General features: G+C 45.4%; 1 protein-coding gene across 3 annotated transcripts; it reads right to left on the reverse strand.

Annotated features, from left to right (window-relative positions):
• Nucleotides 1–460: 460 nt before the first annotated feature.
• On the reverse strand, nt 461–16396 carry LOC129330834 (mitotic-spindle organizing protein 2B-like). 3 transcript variants are annotated; one of them, XM_054981049.1, is made up of 4 exons: nt 16189–16396; nt 15955–16070; nt 5860–5997; nt 461–837 (listed from the first exon to the last, which is right to left on the reverse strand). In XM_054981049.1, exons 1-4 carry the CDS (start codon nt 16341–16343, stop codon nt 704–706), a joined length of 543 nt encoding a protein of 180 aa, XP_054837024.1. In that variant the 5' UTR covers nt 16344–16396; the 3' UTR covers nt 461–703. The 3 variants fall into 3 exon arrangements, with proteins under 3 accessions (XP_054837024.1, XP_054837023.1, XP_054837025.1); XM_054981048.1 differs by having other exon boundaries at nt 5809–5997; XM_054981050.1 differs by lacking the exon at nt 5860–5997.
• Nucleotides 16397–18898: the final 2502 nt, after the last annotated feature.

The following is an 18898-nucleotide window of genomic DNA, read 5'->3' on the forward strand; positions in this document are numbered from 1 at the left end:
GTGGAACTCAGTGGGTTGCCCTCGGAGAAAATGGTCACATGGCCAGTGGCTCCGCCCCCTGATCTCCGGACAGAGGGGAGTTGAGATTGCCCTCCGTGCCGCTGAGCGGCGCGGAGAGCACTCTCAACTCCCCTCTGTCTGGAGATCAGGGGGCGGGGCCACCAGCCATGTGACCATTTTCAAGAGGTTCCGGAACTCCGTTCCCCTGTGTTCCTGCTGAAAAAAAAGCCCTGATCCTATGTATACTTACTTGGGTGTAAACCCAACTAAATTTAGTAGAACTGAGTAAACATGCTGCGTGGTAGATAAAGAGGTGTATTTTTAAAAAAATTCTTAATCTAAGAAATTTGAGAGGCTGGAGAGAAACGACATCAAGTGATATGTTTGAAGTCAACACACAAACACGTAGCAGTAATATACAACAGCAAGGAACAATTTTTAATAAGAACACAAAAGCAACCATGATGATAGATTTATTAGTCTGCTACATAGGAGTAGCTTTTTTTCTAGGTAATGTTTCCAAGCAATGAACCTTCATTCCATTCTCGGCACTTACTTTCTTGATATGTGCTATGTATGACATGCTGAAATATTACACTGTGAGTTCCATGACTAATCAGTCACAACAAGCGCTATTTGCTATGCTGTGATTTCACTGTGATCCTACAGCTATACCTCTTTCTGGTCTTCTCTCTCCAAATGACTATGTATTTTTCCCAGGCTTCTGCAGCCGGCTGGCGCTTGGCTGTCGAGGTACTCGTTGGCTAGATCCTTCCCGGCTGCTGTGGTCAGAGAGAGTTTGGGGCCCAGCTGTTGCAGAACCGGTTCTGGTTCTCCCTGGAAGGACAAAACAAATGCCAAAGTTCAGGGCTTTATTAATTGCAAACTAGAGTTGCTCAAATGTAAAAAAAAAATCACTTGGGCAATGCAGCCTCTCCTAAAATATGAGCTGCAGAAAAATGAAATCCTACCTTTAAGTCATAGTTGACTTATGGTGACCCCTGGTTGGGGTTTTCATAAGAGACTAACAGAGGTGGTTTGCCACTGCCCGCCTCTTCAACCCTGGTCTTCACTGGAGGTCTCCCATCCAATTACTAACCAAGGTTGACCCTGCTTAGCTTCTGAGATCTAACGAGATCAGACTTGTCTGGGTTCTCCAGTCAGGGATGAGCTGCAGGCAACCCAATATTTAGGAGCAGCAGTCACACCAAGCCAAACTCAAATAGGAGGTCAGTTCAATGTTATCAAAAGTTGCACGATACTACAGGCTTAACTGATTACTTATTTAGGCTCATTATCTAACTTGTACAAGTAGCAGCAACACTGCCCCAGATCATCAACTTCCAGCAACTGGTGGGGGACATGATCTTAGCAGTTTCCGGCAGCTTTTCCCCATCCCTTCCCTAGCCATAGAAACAGTTCTCCTTCCATAACACTTTGTCTTTCCATTCTAGACTTAAGGGTGACTCCCATTTAATGGTACTGGGCCCTTGTACAGGGACAGAAATTGGATAAAATTTAAAGCAACACACAATACAATCTGATGATGTTATTTAACGGGGCCTAGATTTCCACTAAAAGTGGGAAGAGCTACACTGAAATAGTTCTGTCCAAATTCTGAAATACACTGTGGCTGCAAATCTGCAAACACTTTTCTAGGAGTAAGCCCAACTGAAGAAAATGGGATTAACTTCAAAGTAGACCTACTTGGGATTTGACTCTTGCTCAATTAAAGCCCCAATCTTTGATTCATTTCAACTCATAAGTGATCAACTAGAACTTCCATCAAAAATTCGAACTTGCCTTGTAGCTAGTAAGTGTGGACTGAAAGTGATCTCTGCACAGATATGCCAGATCTCTCCTTATTAAGTAATAGTTTGTAAAGAAAAAAAATGATTAAAGATGATTTTCCCCCAAGCAGCTCACCTCGAAAGCTAGCAAATATTTTGCATTCAGAAAAAAAATGCAGATTTCCTTTTACAAAGAACTACAATATTAACATGATTATCTTTTTAATGCAGACCTTCTATGAAACTATTATAAAGCACGTCCTATATTCCAGGCTCTCAGATTAAGGAAAGAGTATTAAAGATGGCTTTCTTTTCTAACAACAATTCTGCTAAATTTTATATTTTCACACTATTTTCACATTTGAGCAGCTCTCTATTATATATAATAAAGATGTACTCAGTGACTTACAAATATAATGTCCTTGAGAGAACACACAAAAGGTCAATAGTATGCAACTGTATTGGAATTACTAACACTGACTTTGTTTACGGCTCCAAATGGGCACTAATCTCTCCAGAAGGGGAGTATATAAGTACACTGTTATTATTATTATAAATTGTTTATAAGTTTATTTTTAAAAGATTTTAACTTACTAATACCATAACACTGGTGAATGCATCCAAGTAGCATTTTGTCTTTCATTGCCAAGTTACTTCCTATCAGTGAGTCCATGGCAGCCACCATTACTTAAGTAAGAAGGCATCCACAGGCTTCCTAAGCCAGTCCCGGCTACTGGGCGGGAGGGCAAGTTAGATTTAGGAGCAAGAGAGTTTTGACATCCTTAGTCCCTACCAGCTAGAACTCTCCAGGTCACTTTGCTCACACTTCACTCCTCCAGACATGATGGAACTGCTTCAGCTACCCAAGAAATCCGTATTTCTTGATAATCTATCATTACTGGCATTTTTCATTCTGAATTTTTCTATTCTAGCTTTTTAAAGTTAAATGGTAAAGTTGGTGGTAGAGAGTGCCATCAAATCTTAACTGATGTATCGCAACCCCTAGTGAGGTTTTCAAGGCAAGAGATAGAAGTGGTTTGCCAGTGCCTGCCTCTGCCACCCTGGTCTTCATTGGAGGTCTCCCATACAATTATTAACCAAGGTTGATCCTGATTAGCTTAGCCATCCAGGTGAGGGCAAGTGGTAAAGTTAGTTAACATTTATTTCTATTGTGTGTTGTATTATTTAGGAACACCAATCTGAAGTTAAAGGGCTTCAAATAGTCTGAGAGTTGTTCCTTTGTTGGTTATAACCATATATTACCAGTCTAACGCCAATCCTCCCAGTGGAATCTGTCTTTCTCTGGCTCCATGGAGTATAAGGAAGCTCTGCCCCCACCTCTTCCTTCTCCTCATACTTTTCCAGAATGTCGACTTTCTCCAAGCATCCCACAACCATAGAAACCTGGCAGTCATCCAATGAATCACAAATCCCTCCTCACTATTCTGTCCTGCAAAGAGACCTTAAAAGTGGACACATATGCTGCCTTACACTGAACCAGATCAGTATTGTCTACTTAGGCTGGCAGCAGCTCTCCAGGGTCTGAGGTGAAGGTCCTTCGCATCACCTACAACCCCATGCTGGGGATTGAACCCAGGGCCTTCTGCATGCAAAGCGGAGGCTCTTCCACTGAGCCACAGCCCCTCCCCATTATGGAAATGTTGGCAGTTGCAGCAACTTGACATTTGAACTTTTTAAGAGACAAATAGGGATTTCCCCTCAAATGTCGTTATCGTAAGGTAATTTTCCTCAATTAAGTTGTGGGGTGGCCTAATTTACACTGACCTCTCTCCCCCAGAAAAACCCTGCACCGGCCACCTTGGAAGTTTCTTTTTTCTATCCTAGTCCCAGCTGCCTCCTTTCCTTCTGTGTGAGTACATCCACGTAAGGGAAAACGGCAGCCTTCTCCACTGGTAAAACCATAGAGGATGAGGAAGAGAAGAGGCTGCAGGAAGGCGACTCTCTCCTGTCTACACTGAATGAGTTGGATCCAGCCAGCTTTCCCCCTCAATCTTGCCCAGTTCCCTTTCTTACTACCAAGCCCATCCTACATGGCTTTTGTACATGCAGGCAGGGCCAAAACATTATCTATTAAAAAGGTAAAGGTGGAAGCACCGAGTCATTACTGACCCATGGGCGGGGGGGAACGTTGTATCATGGCGTTTTCTGGCAGACTTTTGTTACGGGGTGGTTTGCCATTGCCTTCCCCAGTCATCTACACTTTACCCCCAGGAAGCTGGGTACTCATTTTACCAACCTCAGAAGGATGGAAGGCTGAGTCAACTTTGAGCCGGCTACTTAAACTTGGCTTCTGCCAGGATTGAACGAGCAGAGCTTGGACTGCAGTACTGCAGTTTAGCATTCTGCGCATCATCCCGTAAATAGCATTACATGAGCCATGAAAACAGTTTTTTGAAATTCTGAAAAATGCCTGCATTCGTTACTTTTGTTTAACAGTAACACCCAGGTTGAGAGTCCAACAAGTTTGCTAACTATTTTAAAACTTTTTGGTCGTTAAAAGGGGGCTATCCTGTCAATGTATTGATTTTTTATTCTAATGGACCAACCAGCTGAAAACATTAGGCCAATTTATTTTTCTGGCCTTTGTCATTGCAGCCTGGACCACCTCTGAGCCCCTCTGGATCTCCAAGCCTCAGTAAAAGGTACCCTTCCCCCTGCCATGTGGAAGCTCTTGCACACAGGTCCCCAACATTGCCTTTTATTGGTGGTCAAAAGAGACCCCTCCTTCTTTTTTCACCCACAGAATATTCCATTCATGTATAACAGAACATAAAAAAGAGAACATTTCACTCTAATGTTAAAGCCCCGAGAGCTGAGGAGCTAAAAACAGCAATACAACCACATTACACAGCATAAACATGCAGCCAGAACATTTTTAGTGGTACAAAAAGACATTATTTATACAGAGTCAGCACAACTCACTAAAACTAGCTCAGAAAAAGGACTTGGTCAGAAAATTTCCAGAAAGGACTTTGAAATCCCACGCTAAACACATTAGAGCACTTCTAGATGAAATGTCTTGTGAGTTTCAGGTACACACTGAACTAAACCACGCTTTAACCCAGGTGGAACAGCAGGATTGGCGTGCATAGTGCAGTCCAAATTAGTAACCGGACACTTTCTGGTAACCCACTTTCCATTTGATGCTACAGGCACTGGGAAGATGTTATGGTCAGTCTCTAAGGTATCAGATCACTTTGCCTTCCACTACTAAATCTCTATGACCCTTCCAAAATAACAGGGAACATTAACTATCACTGCCCCATTGCAGACCTGCCAAGACGATGTGTCTGTAGATGGAAGTGAAGAAAATACAGCATGTCCCACAGTCCCATAATCTCGCTGTACCACACCAATCAGTAACATTAAACACTTCCTGATTTTATTTTCTACAAAATCAATTCTTAATTTTCAATAAAATGTGAAATGAACACTGGGCAGTGCTCAGTTTCCATTTGTTTCAAATGGCAATGCTAAGCACACTTACTTGGAAGCAAATCCTGCTGAAATCAATAGTAATTACTACCAGGGCTTTTTTTTCAGCTGGAACACAGTGGAACGGAGTTCCGGCACCTCTTGAAAATGGTCACATGGCCGGTGGCCCCGCCCCCTGATCTCCAGACAGAAGGGAGTTTAGATTGCCCTCCGTGCTGCTGTGCAGAGGGCAATCTAAACTCCCCTCTGTCTGGAGATCAGTGGGCGGGGCCACTGGCCATGTGACCATTTTCGCCAAGGGTGATTTAAACTTTTAAAAACTCCCCCCTTCTTCCAGGTGACCCAAAGTGATGTCATTGTGCGGTCCTGAGTTCCACCACTGAGTTCCACCACCTCTTTTCCCAGAAAAAAAGCCCTGATTATTACCAAGTAAAACATATTTCGGATCTGGATGCAAGACAGCCTCATTTTTTTAAAAAAAAAAGGGAGGGGGAAGTCTTTCTTTCTATCATCATCACAGAAGACTGCACTGAACCCCAGTAGAGAACTAACAACAGACAACCTGCAAAAGGAGAGAACAGGCAGCAAGAAAACTGGAAAGAGCCAGGGGGACCTTGAGAGAGAGGCGAACAAGCTGCAGCAGGACTGTAGACCACAGCCTTAGGGACTCTTATTCTCGGAGGCCGAAGGGCAGAGGAAAGTGAGGGAGGTGCAGGGATTTTACTGGTCTTGGCAGAGACAAATGGGGGCTCTAATTCAAAGAGAGACATAGAAACAAATTAGAAAAACACCACATGGCTAGAGAGAAAAAGAGAGAGAGAGAGAGAGAGAAAGAAACAAAGTTGTGAATGCTCTAATGATACCACCCCCCAGAGAAGGAAAATAAATTTTTATAAGTTGCAAGGTCATGTTACAGAGTTATCACCATCTCTTTGTTTGTACAATTCACAAAATCCTACATCGCAATAGTTTAAATTAGAAGCTCCACAGCATAATTGGGTTGTGGTGGTAAGGGGAAAAGAAACAGGCAGCTGTTTACCAAATCTATTTTGAGCTCTTGAATTGTTTCATGACCCACCCCCCATGCAATTCTACGTGTGCTGCATCATGGGACCTTTATTTGGGGTAAACACATACATGTGATCTCTCTGAAACATGCCTCACAAAATATTAGTGACAGCAGCAACATTGGTAAGTTGAACAGCATTTGCTTTAAAAGGGGCACATGAGTGGGAAAGAATGCAGCTCACAAGACAAGGGCAAAATCTGGCTCTCTAGCGGCAGATTTTGCTGTAGCTCAGTCCACACTGCTAACGGTGAGCATTGCCCCGCCCACTTCTGACTGGAAAACCCAGGGCTTTTTTTCAGCGGGAATGCAGTGGAACAGAGTTCCGGCACCTCTTGAAAATGGTCACATGGCCGGTGGCCCCGCCCCCTGATCTCCAGACAGAGTGGAGTTTAGATTGCCCTCCGTGCCGCTATAGAGAGCAATCTTAACTGCTCTCCATCTGGAGATCAGGAGGCGGGGCCACCAGCCATGTGACCATTTTTGCAGAGGGCGATTTGAACTTTAAATAACTCCCCCCTTGTTCCAGCTGACCGAAAGTGTGCAGTCCTGAGTTCTACCACCTCTTTTTCCAGAAAAAAAGCCCTGGGAAAACCCCTGGTTACTGTGTGGGAGAAGCAATGGCAGCAATGCTCCCTACATTTCAATGCTTTGATTGGACACTCCCCAGTCTCAGATCCAGCAGCCCTGCTACACTTTAGCTATCAAAGGAATAGAAATGTACTTATTCCATGTACAAAACTACACACTTAAGGGTAAGGCATTGAGTGCAAATGGAGAAGTAAATGCTAAGCTTCAAAGCCACGACACAAGGCATTTAAATATTTACAATAAGATGACATAGGCCGTTAGCCCAGGGAAAGGGGCTTATTTTAACCTCTTTGGCTACTATCTACAGCAAGGGTCTGCAACCATTTAAAGTGTGAAACTAACTCAGAGCAAGTTTTAGGTGGATAGCCATGTTGGTCTGCAGTAGAAGAGCAGGATTTGAGTCCAATGGCACCTCAGAGACTAAGAAGGTGCCACTGGACTCCAATCCGGCTAATTCAGAGCAAGAGATCAACGAACAGCCGGCATACAATGTTCCTGCGGATAACTGAAACAGCACAACTGAACATTATTTATGTCATTTCGTTTGTCCTTACTGAAAACTGACATGTTGATTAATAATCCATGAACTTTGCCCTGCTGCAACACTCGTTGTTGCAAGTCATCCACGAGGAAGTGGCACACATAGGGTTGCCAGCTCCAAGTTGGAAAATTCCTGGAGATCTCAAGGGTGAAACCTGGAGAAAGTGGGGTTTGGGGACGGAAAGGAGCTTGGCATGGCGTAATTCCATAGAGTCCACCCCCCGCCCCAAGTAGTCATTTTCTCCAGGTGAACTGATTTCTGTGGCCTGGAGACCAGTTGTAATTCCAGGAGATCTCCAGCCACTATCTGGAGGCTGGCAACCCTAAGCACACACGGGGTCTCACAATAAGTAATAAATATACATAGGAACACCCTGCATGATTGTTTTAAGGCACTGGGATGCACATGGTTTGCACTTGAATTACTGGCACCTCTATCATTCCTCTTTCTGTACAGCAGAACCCTTTAAGCCCCACAAGAATCTTTCCCTGCCATTTTCTTTCCATACTGCTTATTTTAGTCATTCCACTTACTCCTCCAAAACACCTTAACATGATCATTTCCTTTTCTTTTTTAAAGGGCCATATTTGGTTCTGCCCTGAGCCACGTTTGGCAGGTTACAACCCCCTGATCTACTGGGTCAAGCCCAACTGAAGAAAGTCTGAGAAACTCCATACCAGTTCTACCCATATACTGTGAACCTATCCTACCTGAGAACCATTTATTCAATTGTTTTACAGCATCTCCCTGCTCCCTTAATAATGAAAAAGGTTGTATCTCATCTGAAGTGAGGTTAACACTCCATCACCTTCTATTTATGTTTGCTTATATTCTACCTTTCTTCCAAGAAGCTGTACATGGGGTTCCTGTAAAGGTGCTGACCAGACCCAACAGACCAGCTTAGCTTTACCAAGGCTGCAGAACCATGCCCTGGGACTAACTACTGTCACATCGTTGCCAGAATAAATGGAAATATGAGTTTTAAAAGGCCACATCCAAGAGGCAACTATGTTTTTTTTTCCTATTTAACAGATAGAGCTGGTGTAACACAGTTGCCAAGAAGCGTAAGCTGGGAGTTCCCCAATTCATATCTTGCCTCTACCATAAACAATATAGGTGGTTTTAGGCAAGCCATCATATAACAGCCTAATCCTCTCCATCTGTAATAGTACTGGCCTAATTTAGAGAGCAGTTGGAAGGATAATGTCTATGATGCTGCTCTGAACAAGGTAAAATAGAAAAGAGTCCAGTAGCACCTTTAAGACTAACCAAATTTACTGTAGCATAAGCTTTCGAGAATCACAGTTCTCGTCGTCGTCAGATGCATCTGACGACGAGGAGAACTGTGATTCTCGAAAGCTTATGCTACAGTAAATTTGGTTAGTCTTAAAGGTGCTACTGGACTCTTTTCTATTTTGCTACTACAGACTAACACGGCTAACTCCTTTGAACTATCTTTGAACAAGGTAGCATTACATAAAATGGGTATTAATAACAGCGAAAAGTGCATCAAAAAAACTCCAGTGGCCACTTCTGTGTGGGAAATGCAAATTGCAGCAAAGGCATGGGAGGGAGGGAGGGAGGGTGTGGAGGGAGTTGCTTTAACGCCTTCCTCACCCATTGTTTTCATTCTACAGGAGTTTTCTCCAAACCATTTCCCCACCCCGTATAGCTCCAGATATGTTTGCAAGGTAAAACATATTAAACAGGATTATTTGGAATAGGCGGTGGTAAGGATATTGAGACTTTGGAAGGGCAGCCATAAGGGAACTAGAAAAGATCCTTAAGGACAAGTTGCATCTCTGGGGACCAAGATGAAGATAATTCGTACTATCGTATTCCCCATTACTATGTATGGATATGGAAATTGAACAATAGGGAAAGCTGAAATGTGGTAATGGAGAAGTTTTACAGATACCACGGAAGGCCAAAAAGACAAGTAAGTGGGTTCTAGATCAAAACAAGCCTGAATTCTCCCTAGAAGCTAAAATGATAAAACTGAGGCTATTCTACTTCCATGAGAAGACGAGATTCATTGGAAAAAACAATAACACTAGGAAAGGTGGAAGACAGTAGGAAAAAAAAAAGACCCAAAATGAGATGGCTTGACTCAAAAAAGGAAGACACAGTCTTCAGTTTGCAAGACCTGAGCAAAGCTATAAATGATAGATCATTTTGGAAGTCGTTAATTCATATTGTTGCCATTAAGTCAGAAGCAACTTGAAGGCATATAACACACGCACAATTACAGGGGGGGATTTGGAGTGAGAGGGTGAAGGCCCCCTCCTGCCACCACCATTCCCTGTTCCAAATAACCACTCTCAAAGGTGATTTTTTTCTAACAGAAGTAACCACTGAGGTTTTGTTACACACATCTGTGTAACGTGTAGTTTGGCCCTTGACTTGTCGGAAGGTTCCTACAGAAAACAGCAACTAGCCCTGGAAGTCAGCTTGTCTTTTGTCCACCATAGCGTGCTCTTTCCCACCATCAGAGAGTGCACCACGGTTGTACTGAAATTGCATCCCAGGCTTTTTACTCTGCTGTGAATATGCTTTTCCAATTTAGAAGGGAAGGGGGAGACCTGTATCTATAACCCTTCGCCAAACTTCAAATCCAGGAGCAGGAGCTGGGGGAGCCCTGCAGACAGAGAAAAGGCACGGTAATGAAAGTGAGGAGCAGGTGGCGGTGGCAGCGAATGTAGGATGGGTAAACAATATGGCAGGCAGGCAGTCTCCATGCAACTTTCAGCAAAGCTAGCTTAACTGATTCAGCATCAGACAGAGCAGAAGCAAACAGACCATCGTAAACCCAATCTGGGAATATATTCAGTGATGTGTAAATGGGAACTCGATATTCTCTCGGGACTCCCTGAGCCACATTTACTAAGCTTGCAGTTTTTTAAAAGCACTAAATACCAGAAGGATCAACAGACAAGGTGTCCAAATGCAAATATGCTTGCAAACAGTGTAACTAAAAAGGGCACAGAAATGAATACAAAGGTACAAACTGTTGCTGGTGTTGAAAACTTCTTTTAGGCCAAGAGCTGGAAAATGCAACATCTACCTGTGAAGATGCTGGCATGCCAGCAAACAAAAGCGCGTGGTGGGAGGGAGGAAAGCTGAACTTGGCCAGACAGTGGGAACAAGCTACAATCAGCAATGCTGTCACCTCTCAGGGGCCCACCTTAGACTGCGCCGATGGATGCTGAAGTCCAGGAAGATGGGTGGAAGTCATGCCCACTGTCTTCTTCCACACCACGGCCCCTAATGGCACAGCAAGCATCTCAGGGGCTCTCCTAGATTGCTTTGGCGGAGATAAGGTCCTCTGTGCCAAGTAACACACTGGTGTGGTTTTCCACCAAGCAGCACATGTGCTGGGTGTGTGTGTTTACCTCTGCACAGCAGCTTCTCTCACCTTCCTAGCAGTGGTACGAAACACCTGCTCCCTGAATGGTGAAAACTTGGCCTGTCAAGCTCCAGCTCCACCAGAGAGCATCTGGCTTGACTACTGCTATTGCCCTATTGTGGGGGGCGCGGGGGGGGCTTAACACTTCCCCTCTCTCCCTATTCCAACTGTGTGTGCCTTTACGGGCTTGCCTGCATCGGCAACTATACATCAGCTGGGGTGGACATAATTGCCTTGTTCACTGTACTAGAAGCAGGTCCAGCTGCCAGCTTGGTTGTTGGCCAAGAATCACCTTTCCCTGTGGCATCACTGTCAATGCTTGCTCTACTGTTACCATATTTATTGACAAAGGAAGATGTTAGCTCCTTATAACCCCTGGCATTGTTTGTGCCCTTAAGGGACCTGCCCACTGATCAGCGGACTAAATGTTGGCCCAGTAAGAAAGAAGTTGACCTGCTGCTCATACCAGAAGTAGCTCTAGCTGCCAGCTTGGATATTAGATAGCAACAGGTAAGCTTTGGGCTTGTTTTTTTTTTCTTCACAGCAGCTCCAGAGAATCATGTCAGAGGGTTTTGTCCTTTAGGCATGGAATTTCAGTCTTCCAGCAGGCCTCTGATTTGCTGGGTTTTAAGAGATTATATCTGTAACTTCTAAGAGGAGATCTGGCAGTCAAAGGCTGTGGGGGATTATTGTGATCTGGATGCCAATTTGAATGTGCATTGTATGTTAGAGGTGTAATTTTGTGACAGGGCTTGTCGCTGCCGCTGCTGGGCGGGGCCCCAGCTGGGCCGGCCCTGACGTCAGAGGGGCGCCAGGGATACTGCAGGACCCTGCTCTGTGGAAGGAGGGGCGGTATACATCACCCAGACTCCCTCTCAGTCCACTCGCTGGCCTGCTCAGCCTGGCCTGGCTCTGCGTCCTCCATCATCTCCTTCTCCCAGAACTCTCCTCCAAGCCTCCACTCTCGCACTGCTCTGCTCTCACTCCACACCATCACTCCTTACTCACACTCACCACCTCAGAGCTCTTCCTAGCCACCTTATATAGGGTTTCCTTTCCCCGCCCCGCCCTCCTTCTAGGCTTGTTCCCTCTCCTACCACTAATCCCTTCTTGGCTTCCTTGCCTTGCTGGCAGAGTGGGGTTGAATGCGAGCCATCCCTAGCTGAGGTCTCCTTGGCCTTGCTCACAAGGAGCTGCCCCAGCCGGCTTCTGTGCTGCTGAGCATGCCTGGCCTTGCCCGCGAGGAGCTGCCCCAGCCGGCTTCTGTGCCGCTGAGCATGCCTGGCCTTGCTTGCGAGGAGCTGCCCTGGCCAGCTTCTGGGCTGCCTGCTCATTGATGCCGGGCGGGGCTACCCATCTCCTCCCCCAGAATGCCTGTGGCAGCTCCACCTGGAGGGGCTTGGCTCCTAGCACCTCCTGAGCCAGGCTGCTGTCCTCTAGCCAGGGTGTGGCTCTGGGCTGTAGTGGCTGCTTCTCGTCCTTGGCAGGTAAGGGCTCTGTTTGGGCTGTTGCCGGGTCCCTGTTTCCCCTGCCTTGGCCCTTTGCCTCTGTCCTGCTTAGCCCCCCCTCTTCCCCCTGGAGGGTGGGACTGGCTGGTCTCCCCCTGCTCCCCCCAGCCCTCTGAGGCTTGGGCCTTTTGCCTCTTCCCCCTGGAGTGGGCAGGTTCTGGACCTGGTTGCTGGCTAGGGTGGTAGGGCCACTGCCTCCCGGTTGCCTCCCACTGCTCCCTCCTGGCAAGTCTGGGGGCTGGGACCCAGACCCCAGACAATTTTGGACTGATCTATCATATCTGATGTAAAAAGGATACTCTGCTATGTGAGGGCCACCACCTGCATGTTAGATCTCTGCCTTTCCTAGCTAATGAAGCCGTGCCAGGAGAATGTTAGTGTGCTATTCCAAAGAAGAAAAGCCAATGTTTCTCAAACAGGAACCTGGGGACCCGTGGCATTCCACAAATCCTTTGTAAGGACAGATGGCAAACACCTCTCCCATCCAGCAAATGTGATAATGGAGCCCACTGAGTTTTCTAGGAAGGGCAGGAAAGCTGTCTCCTTCACAGGGGAAGAAAATGGCTGCCTTATCTTTCAAAGGGCATTTTGAGAGGAGGCAGAGAGTGCCACCCCAAAATGGCTGCCACAGGAGGTGGGGCCAGACCCAAAATGGCTACCACAAGAGGCAGAGCCAGATGGAATACCTTCTTCCTCACATCTTCTGGGAAGAAGGAAAGTGTAAACGGAAGATGGAACTGCAACTCTTCATGAAACTCCAGTGAAAAGTGCTTTCATTTGGATGAGGGCAGCTGATAACAACCCTGTCTTACAATGACCCTTTCCAGTTTCTGAAAAGCTCAGTAAACACCATGGAACCCACAGGTACCACGTTGGGGAATCCTGCTAGAAAACACACTGATTGGTTGCTGGGAGCCAATATCTCAGCCTTAGAAACTCTAAATGACTGAGTGGCACCAAGGATGTCAGTCCTAGTACAGTCATGATAGTTACTTCAGGTATAAAATGGAATTGGTTTCCATTTTATTTTCCAGTGTAGAGATAGAGATGCCACTCCACAGCCACAAGCTGTTATAGCGAATCGAACATCTTAGTGAATACCAGAATTTCAGGCTGAGGCTGTCCTTTTTCTATTTCTCTGAGCAGCTCCTTCCTACCCTCATTCAGCTGATCTCTGTATAGAAGTTATGAATCAATAAAGAAGTTTCTTGTCACTGGTGCACAGTCCCAATCAAGAGATGAGAACAGAACTTGAATCAGGGCCTTCTGAGTCGTGGCCCTACACAATAAGCTACCCTCTGAGACTGACCTTGCACAGACAACACAAACAATTTATTTAATCTTGCCTTTGAAGTGTGGTTCTCAATGCATTGTTCTGAGGATGGATGCTTTTGTGAAGTATACTTACCATCTACAGTTTGAAAATGAGCTATCTGGTGGATGCTGAGCTTTGGTGAGGGAGGACAGAAGGGCTTGGAGGGGGGAGGGTCCACAAAAAAGTGAAGGGGGGGTCCCTGGGTTGCCAGAACTTGAGAGTGGCTGTGATGGACATTTGTTGAAAAAGCTCTTTCAAGGGGACAAAAAAGATCTGGATAATCTGTATATATGTACGTATCATCAAGTCGCAACAGACCAACGACAACCCCAGCAAGGATCTTTTAAGGCAAGTTCAGAGCAGAAGTGGTTTTCCATTCCCTTCCTCTGCAGAGCAACCCCAGTCTTACTTGGTGGTCTCTCATCCAAGCACTGACCCTTCTCAGCTTCTGAGATCTGGCAAGTTTGGCTATAGTCTGCTGCTTTTCCACTGGGCAAATCTGACTTGCCTTTTTTGGGTCAAGTGATCAAGCATGGGATTTCAAGTACTCTGGAATGATATTTTGAGACAGCTTTGTTTATAAATCAGCAAGGGCAGCACATCCCTTTTGGACCACTTGATTTATCCTTCAACACAGCCAACTACTCCGTGCTTCTGAAACACTTAGAAACAACAGTAGGATATGGTGCTCCAATGTTTCATTTTTGTCTGTCCAGTCTGAAATCAACAGCTTGGGATTTATCCTGTGGCCTAACCAGACGATTCTGACCTTTCATGCAGTTTTGGGAGATTTTTTTCCACAATATTTTTCCACAATATAATTCACTAATTAGCCCCAAAAAGCAGCTGTCTGTGTCCTAGGATGCCCATAGTCTAGTGATTGAGGAGGACCAAGCTAAAACTTGTGATCTAGATGCCAAATCTAAAAAATGGAGCTTTGCCTCTTAAAAGCTTATACCCTGAAAATCTTGTTTGTTTCTAAGGTGCCACTGGACTCCGATTCTGCAAGCTAAAACTGAATCCGGACATGATGGCAGTGATGCTAGTTGGCAAGACTGATATTCTCCAAGAAATTTTTCTGCCTGCTTTGGATGGGCTAAGTTTATCTCCTGAAGATCATGTATAAAGCTTAGCAGCATACTCTGTTAATGGAGAATCAGGTTGGCATAGCTGCAGAGTGCTTTTCAATGCATGCATAAGCCATCCTCCCATTCAGATACACCAGTCTATGCTATCGCAACCTTGGTTTGACTACTGTAACACCCTCTTTGTGGGCTGCCCTTCAAAAAAAAAACCCCTCAAATAAGCACAAAAAGCAGCAGCTGGTCTGTTTACTGGAGCAAACGTATCTATTTCTTGCACAACTTAATTGGTTGTTTGTTTCCCAGCTGAATCTGCCAGTTCTTACATTTGTGACCTGGGACCCACATATCTGAAGGACCAACTCTCCTTATATGAACCTGTGCACCAGCTGCAGACTGCTCAACAGCTCTTGCTTTCTTAGGATTGTTTGGTCCTCTTTGGTCCAGTCACAGGCATTCTCAGTCACCAGAGGTAATCAGAAGAATGATTTCTCTGCCAGCCTTACAAAACAGTTGTGTTCCCAATAGCTTTTTTTAAAAAAAATCATTTGAGAGCACAGTATTTTACTGGCAGAGTACAAAATATTTATATAAATATTAACATGGTGTAGTGGTTAGTGTTAATCTAGGATCTGGGAGGCTCACCTTCAAATCCCCAGTCTGACATGTACTCTCTGTCTAATCTACCTCGCTGGGTTGTTGTCAGGATAAAACAGAGGACAGGAGAAGGATGTGAACCACTTTAGATCTCCACGAGGGGAGAGTAAACAAAATAAACAGTGCTCATAAGGAAAAACTTGCTCTACTCAGTTCCCAAAACCACTATCAGACACTGACAGAGGAGAGAAGGCTGCTGTCATTATCCTACTCCAGTTTATACCGGCTGATCCAAGCATTTCCCATGTTGGACTTCTTTAAAAAAGCATGAAGGAAGCAATTATAGGAAGAAACATGCCAAGCTCCTTGCAGGGTCAGGGGGGTAGACGTTAAGGAAAACAAAGACCCCTCCAAAGCTGGCCCTCAAGCCCAAGGCCGGTGACAGGAAAAAGCAAAAGAGGGGGGGGGATGCCAACCAGAGCTCGCCCCAAAGCAGCAGCCCCTCAAGAAGACGCCTCTCCGCCCCCCGAGCATGCGCATAAGTCTTCTAGTCCCCACCGCTCTAGAGAAGCTCCTCCTCTATGGGGCGGGGCACCACTGACCTCGGGCTGGCTCCGGGGCGCCCTCGGCGGCGAGTCTCTGCCCAGCGCACATGGACCGCAGCATCTGGAAAACCGCCGAGGGCGCCACGTTCATACGCAGAAGGTCCAGCAGGATCCTGAAGAAAAGGGGATGGGGGAGAGAAACACATACACACACACAAAAAAAGAGCTGTGTCACCATGGCAACCTGGGCCTCTACCCTCCCACCCGGCCGCCGTCCCTTCCGTCCCTCACTTGAACACTTCCGGGTCGATGCCCGTGCCCGCCGCTTGAGCCAATTCGAACAATTCCGCCTCTTCCGCCGTCAAGAGTTTCCGACGAGTGCGGGACCCGCTGACAGTCACACTGGCCTTCAGCGGCCCCGTTGGTTCCAAGGCGGGCCCCGACATGCCGCCCACGACAACCGAGGCGGAGATGCTCCGCTGACGCTTTATCCGGTTTGCTCTGCTGCCGCGAAGTGTCTTGGTAGATGACGTCATTTCAGCCCCGTTTGGAACTGTGGGGATTGTAGTTTTGCAGATGCTCGAGAGCATTAGTAGGTAGGAAGGTAGAACTGCAACTCCCAGGGCACCTTTAACGAGCAGAAACTACGGATAGCTGTAGAGCAAGGCTTTAATGGCGCGCAATGTGAACTTCTTTTCTGTACAAAATTGAAAGGAATCACAGCATGGGTACTCTTGGACTCTCAGATGCATCAGCCTTGTAATATAACCCAGTGCTGCTGTTCTGATAGGAGATCGACTGAAGTTGAGCTAGGTACATTTGCCAACTTTGGGTTGAGAAATTCCTGGAGATTTGGGAGATGGAGTCTTGGGAGAGGAGGGACTTCAGCAGGGTAATGCCATAAGATTGCCAGATTCCAGGTGGTGGCTGGGGAACTCCTTGGAATGATAACTGATCTTCAGGCCATAGAGATCAGATCCCCTGGAGAAAATGGATACTTTGCAGGGTGGTCTCTATGACATTATATCCTGTTGAGATCCCTCCTCTCCCCAAACCCCATCCTCTCCAAGTTCCACCCCCAAAAATCTTGAGGAATTTCACAAACTGGAGTTGGCAACTCTACATACAGTCCACCTGTTAAAGCAGCCATTTTCTCCAGGGGAAATAATCTCTGTAGTCTGGAGATCTCCAGGCTCCACCTGGAGGTTGGCAAGCCTAGTTTATAGTATACTAACCCCACAGTGAAGTCTAGTCTTCAATAGATCCAAGGATGCAGCTTTTACACAAAGGATGCAGTTGAAATTCCTCAGTCCACTAGGGTTTCCAGCTATAGGTTGGGAAATTTCTGGAGATGATGCGGTGGGTGGAGTCTGGGGATGAGAGGGCACTCAAAGGAGTATAATGCTGTAGTGTAGTGTCCACTCTTGGAAGTTTTTATTTCCTCCAAGGGAACTGATCTCTGGCATCTGGAGATCAGCTATTATTCCAACAGATTTCCAGTCTTCACTTGGAGGCTGGCAATTATGGATGTCAACTCTGCCCTGGGAAATTCTAGCAGATTTGGAGGTGGTGCCTGTGGACCGGGAAATTTGGGGAGAGGTTTCACCTGGAGTTAGTCCAGTGAAGCTGGGACTGATCTCAGGAGTCTAGAGAATTTTGGCCTTCACTTGGAGGTTGGCATTACAATATTGGTAATTTTATTCTCAGTCTGTTTCCTAATAATCTGTAGCATAAGAACATAAGTAGAGCCTGCTGTCTCAGACCAGTGCTGTCTCAGACCAGTGGTTCATCTAGCCCAGTGTATTGATTCACATAAAGGCCAATCTGTCGTCCTGGAGGGCCAAACAAACAGGGCACAGACGCTGAGAGCCTACACTGAAGCTTTTTACAAGACCCACTTTTTAGAAAGGTTAGGAGGTTGTTTAACATGTTTCTTCAGACTAAGACCTTGCAGCAGTATCAGTTGACTTTCACATAACCTTGCCCATTTATTTGTTTGAACCTCTGGCTGATCTGACTTTCAGTTTCTAAAAGAGAGATTAAGATCTCTCACTGATTACTGTAAGGCAAATCAAATTCCTAGAGGACTTAGAATTAATAAGGCACCATGCCTGTTTGTGGGGGGATAAATATTTTAGGATGAGAAGGATTTCTATCCTTAAAAAGTACTGTTTTGATTTAATGCTAATTATTGAGAAGTCCATCTAGGAAACAGAAACTCTGGATTCTTAGTTAACATCAATACAACAAGTTTTAAAAGACAAAAATTCACGACTTTGAGATACATATTCAAGAAATTGAAATTTTCCTAAATAAATTGCTTTCTGAATTGAGAGAAACAAAAATCAAGGAATTTCTTGATGAAAGGAACTATGCAAATTCCAGAGTTTATATTTGGATGTCTGTGGTTGGATTCATCACAAACACTAACTGAAATCGAAACTGGGAAGAATCTGAGGAGGAATCTGCTACTATGTCAGGTGAGGGTAGTATTTACAGGCATTCGTTTTTGGATGGAAATAGCAAGATAAAAATTAGGGGCTGTTTTCCCACCAATTATTCGTGTCAGAGAGGAAGGAGGTGTATGGGAGAGGTTAATTGCTAGTCATTTGCCTCCTCGGGAATGATGACTTTTGAATTTGAGCTTGAGTATAGTTCCTGTTCCCAAATATAACTCATTTCAAACTTGTATTGATTTGTTTTGCCTGATAAGACAATTGAAAACGACATGATTTTTTTGGTAACAGCGATTATGAGGTTCCAGATGCACATCATCTGAAATCAACTTTTACCCCTGCATCGAGCAGTCCTGCTCACATTCATGTCTTTGAACAATTACTTCCATGTGAGTTAGCTCAACTGGACAGTTCCTCTAGGTACCCCGGTATAATTTATCCAAGGAGGAAATGAACAATCTGGCCAAGGATGGTTCTGTGGTCACCAAAGAAGCAGATAGAGGGTGCTATTGTATTATTTTAAAAGGGATTATTGCAAGGCAATC

Source organism: Eublepharis macularius, chromosome 5, assembly GCF_028583425.1.
Source record: "Eublepharis macularius isolate TG4126 chromosome 5, MPM_Emac_v1.0, whole genome shotgun sequence".
In the NCBI taxonomy this organism is placed as follows: Eukaryota; Metazoa; Chordata; class Lepidosauria; order Squamata; family Eublepharidae; genus Eublepharis; species Eublepharis macularius.